General features: G+C 43.7%; 1 protein-coding gene across 1 annotated transcript; it reads left to right on the forward strand.

Annotated features, from left to right (window-relative positions):
* Positions 1-508: 508 nt before the first annotated feature.
* Positions 509-5,496, forward strand: LOC148135712 (putative G protein-coupled receptor 139). The gene is made up of 2 exons (XM_087984312.1): positions 509-575; positions 4,634-5,496. Exons 1-2 carry the CDS (start codon positions 509-511, stop codon positions 5,494-5,496), a joined length of 930 nt encoding a protein of 309 aa, XP_087840438.1.
* The last annotated feature ends 651 nt before the right edge of the window (positions 5,497-6,147 follow it).

Below are 6,147 nucleotides of genomic sequence, written 5' to 3' on the forward strand. Positions count from 1 at the left end.
AACACTATGGGCAGTTTAGCATGGCCAATTCACCCTAACCTGCACATCTTTGGACTGTGGGAGGAAACCGATGCAGACACGGGGAGAATGTGAAAACGCCACACAGTCAGTCGGGAATTGAACCCGGGTCTCTGGCGCTGCGAGGCAGCAGTGCTAACCACTGTGCCACCGTGCCGCCCACAAATTGGATGGTGTCACAGTTTCCAACTCTGTTTAGTTACTTCACGTAATCAGTGTAATGCATTCATAAGGGAGTCTTAGTTTCTCCACTTTATTCCCCAAGCTAAACATCTTTCAGAGTCAGAGGAATACTTCAGCTCTCGTCATTTGTTTGTTCCAAATTTTCAAGAAGGGGGAAAAGAAAGCACTTTAGAATATTGTGCAAAACGAATGTCCCCGTGGAGCTACTGATGAGCATAAACTTAAGGTCCTGGTAATCGGTCATCACAGAATCAAACTGAAAGGGTTCGCCTACAGAAGCAAAGAGACACCTTACAGCGCACTGAAAATGCACGCTCTGATTCGAACAGTGAGGAAAATATTCTATGTGGTCGTAGCTGTCATTGGCTTGCCTGGTGAGTGAAGATAGTCACTGAGGCTGTTCAAATCTGTGCCTGACATAGCTTTTGTGATTGTCCAGTGGGCAACAATGTTACCTGCAACAACACATTGGGTCAAATATCCCGGAGATAACGCTGTAGTTTCGTCTTGCTGCTTCCACTATTTCAATCGCTCCCCACTATATTATTGCACACAGTGTTGGACCGTTCCATGAGGACCAAAATCGCCGATGAATATTATCTGAAGGACTATAGTCAATTGTGTAGAAATTGAATGGAACGAAACTTGGATTTTATGTTTCTAAATTTAAGAGACAGAAACGCATTTAAAAAAAAAGTTTCAAAAAGAAGCATTTCGACGAAAACTCATGGATTAAAAAATAAAACAACCGAACATATTCTGGCTGACGCACTGGCTGTCTGAAGACAAGTGAATGAAAGAAGCGAATACATTTAGAGACAATGAGGTCAAGAGGCAGAAGAAGTCCTTAACAGCAGAACCCCAGTTTACGGGTGGACTGCAGAATTCGCTGGTTTGGGCGGGTGTCTGCGGGGCGGTCTTGCAGTTGCTTCGAAGAAATACAGGAACAGAATTTTGGATGTGGGTTTGAGACAGGCGATGAATCTCTTTCAGGCACATGATAAAGGAACGCAACGCAAGTGATCAGCAGGTTTCTTCAAAATTTCAGAGAAAGATGCTGTGGAAAGCAGACACTGCTGTTTGTAGAAATTTGCCAATGTAGGAAACCTATTGCAGTCAGGTGAAATGAGTAAGAAGCTTGAGCTTGGATAGAGTAATTATCCTTCATTGAGGTTGGAATATTCTGAAAATTATTGTTCAGATTATGTATTGATTCTTTTGTCTGATGTTAGAATTACATGCATTTCGCAAAATTCTTCTGAAGCATGGTACAGTTCATGTACTTTCTCTCTCTCTCTCTGTCTGTCTCTGTCTCTCTGTCTCTCCACTCCCCACACCGTCTCTCTCTCTCTCTGTCTCTGTCTCTCTGTCTCTCTCTCCACTCCCCACACCGTCTCTCTCTCTCTCTCTCTGTCTCTGTCTCTGTCTCTCTGTCTCTCTGTCTCTCCACTCCCCACACCGTCTCTCTCTCTCTCTCTCTGTCTCTGTCTCTGTCTCTCTGTCTCTCTGTCTCTCCACTCCCCACACCGTCTCTCTCTCTCTCTCTCTGTCTCTGTCTCTGTCTCTCTGTCTCTCTCTCCACTCCCCACACCGTCTCTCTCTCTCTCTCTGTCTCTGTCTCTGTCTCTCTGTCTCTCTCTCCACTCCCCACACCGTCTCTCTCTCTCTGTCTCTGTCTCTCTGTCTCTCTCTCCACTCCCCACACCGTCTCTCTCTCTCTGTGTCTCTCTCTCTGTCTCTCTCTCCACTCCCCACACCGTCTCTCTCTCTCTCTGTCTCTGTCTCTCTGTCTCTCTCTCCACTCCCCACACCGTCTCTCTCTCTCTCTGTCTCTCTCTCTCTGTCTCTCTGTCTCTCCACTCCCCACACCGTCTCTCTCTCTCTCTCTCTGTCTCTGTCTCTCTGTCTCTCTCTCCACTCCCCACACCGTCTCTCTCTGTCTCTGTCTCTGTCTCTCTGTCTCTCTCTCCACTCCCCACACCGTCTCTCTCTCTCTCTCTCTGTCTCTGTCTCTCTGTCTCTCTCTCCACTCCCCACACCGTCTCTCTCTGTCTCTGTCTCTCTGTCTCTCTCTCCACTCCCCACACCGTCTCTCTCTCTCTCTCTCTGTCTCTGTCTCTGTCTCTCTGTCTCTCTCTCCACTCCCCACACCGTCTCTCTCTCTCTGTCTCTGTCTCTCTGTCTCTCTCTCGACTCCCCACACCGTCTCTCTCTCTCTCTGTCTCTGTCTCTCTGTCTCTCTCTCCACTCCCCACACCGTCTCTCTCTCTCTCTCTCTGTCTCTGTCTCTGTCTCTCTGTCTCTCTCTCCACTCCCCACACCGTCTCTCTCTCTCTCTCTCACGTGGAATGATCTTTTCTGTTATGTTTTTAAAACTATATTGCCAGTACATTTTGAGCAGATCGAGTTCCTGAACTCCATGGCAACCAACTCAAAAGTAAAGGTACTGGGCAACAAAAATAGGTGTCACTCTCTGAACAGACCTTTGGTTATAAAACCGGAAGACTTCTACAAATCATAATGAAGCCTTGGGTATAGCTGTAAAGTATCGAGCCCGAGGGCCTGAGGGAGACAAATCTTTGAATTTCGCGTCACGTGCAGACAGGGTGGTTAAAGAGGCGCGGAACAGGCTTGCCTTGAGTTTGACGAAAGGAGCTGGGATCTTATGTTGAGCTTACACAGCACGTTGCTGTGGCATTTTCTGGAGTACTGTGTCCAGTTATGATCGGCTCATGATTGGAAGGACATTGTTAAGTTGGTGAGGGTTTAGGAAAGATTTGCCCGGATGTTGTCGAGAATGAAGTGCTTGGGTTAGAAAGAGAGGCCGGAGAGGCGTAGCCAGTTCGGGCGTGACTTTTCAGCGGTTCATAAAAATTCATTGCCCCGCTCACCTTAATGAGGGCTATAATTAAGGTCAATGGCGGGTGTCTTAACCTGACAGTGAGAGATTTCACGACATTCCGCTTATAATTTGAAGATGTGAGCGGAAAGATTTCAAAGGGGCTTGAAATACATTTTTTTTGTACAGCGAACAATTCGTATGTGAAATGAACTCCCGGAGGAATACCAGAATACTTCCAAAATACATTTTGTTAAGTACATGACTTAGAAATGTTTTGAGTAAAAATGGCCAATTTTGGGCAGATGGCGTTAGTTTATTTTGGTATTATATTCAGAATGAACTAATTGGACTGAAGATCCTGTTTCCATGCTGTATGACTCTGTGAATTCATCAGTACTGCCAGCGAATGATATCACAGAAGAAAGTGGAATGGTCCACCTTAGTCCAGTGACGATATATTACGGTTAGGATCTGTGAGTCAGGAACTGCTCTGAGGCTGGGTACCTGCATAGATTTGAAAAAAAAAAACTGTTCCATTTGACTGTATGTTTACCTCATTATCGATTTGTATCAGTGAGCTTCACCAAATGTTATGTCTTGCAGTAAAGTTATATTCAGCATTTCCTGGAGCTGAGCTATATATTTCCCCGAATCCAGGCTTGAAAGCTTGAACTAAAATTGGTCTGAATGAATCAGGTTGTTTCTGATCTGCCTGTGCATTTATTCCTCATTCAAACTCTTACTGAACACTTTCCTCTTGTGAACAGCAGTCTTCATGCTTATGTTCCACATGTATTAATACTGGAGGTGTGACTTTCAGTACTGTGTTAATTTACTTATTCATCACACATGTCTGTGCTTTGGCTGAAATTTCTCGATTTGACTGAAATTGTGAAAGATTGTGATTACGTGATATTAATGTTGTAGTATATACATCACGGAAGCTAGGCATTTGAGCCAACCGTCTCTAACAATCTTAAATCTCCACACAGTCATCTATCCATTCCACGTCTTCCTGGACACATATGAACACATCCTGCCATTCTTGGTTGCCTCTTGCAGGATGCTGACCATCTCTTAACCGTGTTTTATAATGCTTAGTCCCCTCAACATCAATAGTTCGTCAGCCTCAGAGCAAATGGCACATACCTTTTTGTTGTTTCTAGTATGTAATTGCTACTGTCTGCTATTGTTGAGAGTATGATTGCAATTTCTATCGAAGGGAGATGTCTGGGGCTTGAGGAAGAGTACTCGTTTTGTGTAGAATGCTACAACTTCAGGCTTTGGCCTTGCCTGAACTAAAATTGGTCTGAATGAATCAGGTAGTTTCTGATCTGCCTGTCCATTTATTCCTTATTTAAACTCTTACTGAACACTTTCCTCTTGTGAACAGCATTCTTCATGCTTATGTTCCACATGTATTAATACTGGAGGTGTGACTTTCAGTACTGTGGTGATTTACTTATTGATTACACAACTAATTATTTTAACATGTCTGTGTTGATGAAAACGAACTCTTACCACTTAGCCTTAGTAATGGAGAATGTTCGTCTGCATTGATCATTTTTACCCCTTCTCCCTCTCTTACAGTCAATTTACTGACGGTTGGGATCCTATTTCGGGGTAACTGTGGTCTCTCGTCCTGCAGCAGGTGCTACCTGCTGGCCATGGCTATGGTGGATCTATTGTTCGTTATTGCTGAGATCATACTCGAAAGAATCAAACATGATTTTTTCCCACCATCATTCTTGGAAATTACCCCTGTATGTAGCGTTCACTATGCTCTATGCCGTCTACTCACAGACTTGTCTGTCTGGTTCACTATTGTTTTCACCTTTGATCGATATATCACCATTTGTTGCGAGAAACTGAAAACCAAATTCTGCACTCAAAAAACTGCAACTGTCGTTCTCGCAACAACCAGCAGTCTGTTTTTTCTAAAAAATATCCCTATCTACTTCAGATTTGAACCTTATGAGATTATTAACAATGTACCATGGTACTGTATGAATTCAGATGCATACTATTATGACCCTGTGTGGAGAGGATTTAACAACTTTGAGAAGATTCTAACACCAGTATTCCCTTTCTTTTTAATTCTGTTCCTCAACGCTCTGACAGTCAAACACATTTTAGTGGCCAGTCGAGTCCGGAAAGGTCTGAAGGGTCAGAGTAACCGAGAAGATTCCAGCGACTCAGAGATGGAGAGTAGAAGACGGAGTATAATTTTACTCTTCGTCATATCTGGCTACTTCATTTTTCTGTGGCTGTGGTATATTTTATATTATTTCGATGTTGATGATCTTTTAGGTAGAGATGGTAAGTACATATTTAAGCAATTTGCATACATGCTGCGGAATTTGAATTGCTGCACGAACACCATCGTCTATGTGGCATCTCTATCCAAGTTCAGAGAGAAGTTCAGGAACCCACTGGACGTTATTTTTGCATAACTGATTCAACCAGGTAAAAATTAAAGCAACTGAGAGCCATACTGAAAGTGGTCGATCACACACAAAAAAAGTTAGCCTGCTGGAGTAAATAAACACCACAGAGCTGTTCTCAATTGGCAAGAGGAGACATGCAGTTGGAGAATCTGAATAATATTGGCAAGCATTGTTGGATGTCGAATAGTGCAGTCTCAAAGAGAAGAGGCGGCTTTCAGATAACCTGAGATAAATGAAAATGAGGAAATATTCACGTTAAGGAGCAGCAGAACAAGGGCAAGTAGCGACACACCGAGATCCTTTGGAAACAAATACATAAGAAATAAAAGTAGTAGGAGTCAATTCAGCCCTTTGTAGCTGATGCAGCACTCAAAGAGATCTTGGCGGATCACCTGAACCAACACTGCTTTCTTGCTGCATCTCCAATTCAACTATGGAAACTGAACAATCTTAGTGTTGAGCTGAAAATAGTGAGTGATAGAAATAAGCGGAGGTGTCAGACATGCCAGAGAAAAGTCAGCAAAGCGCAAGATCTGAATTTCAGTTGAGCACTGATAAAAGTTAGCCTGCTGGAGTAAATAAACACCACAGAGCTGTTCTCAATTGGCAAGAGGAGACATGCAGTTGCACTTTGGGCGGCACGGTGGCACAGTGGTT

This window comes from Chiloscyllium plagiosum, unplaced genomic scaffold (assembly GCF_037043375.1).
Source record: "Chiloscyllium plagiosum isolate Xiang-an unplaced genomic scaffold, Cpla_swu_hap1 HiC_scaffold_48, whole genome shotgun sequence".
In the NCBI taxonomy this organism is placed as follows: Eukaryota; Metazoa; Chordata; class Chondrichthyes; order Orectolobiformes; family Hemiscylliidae; genus Chiloscyllium; species Chiloscyllium plagiosum.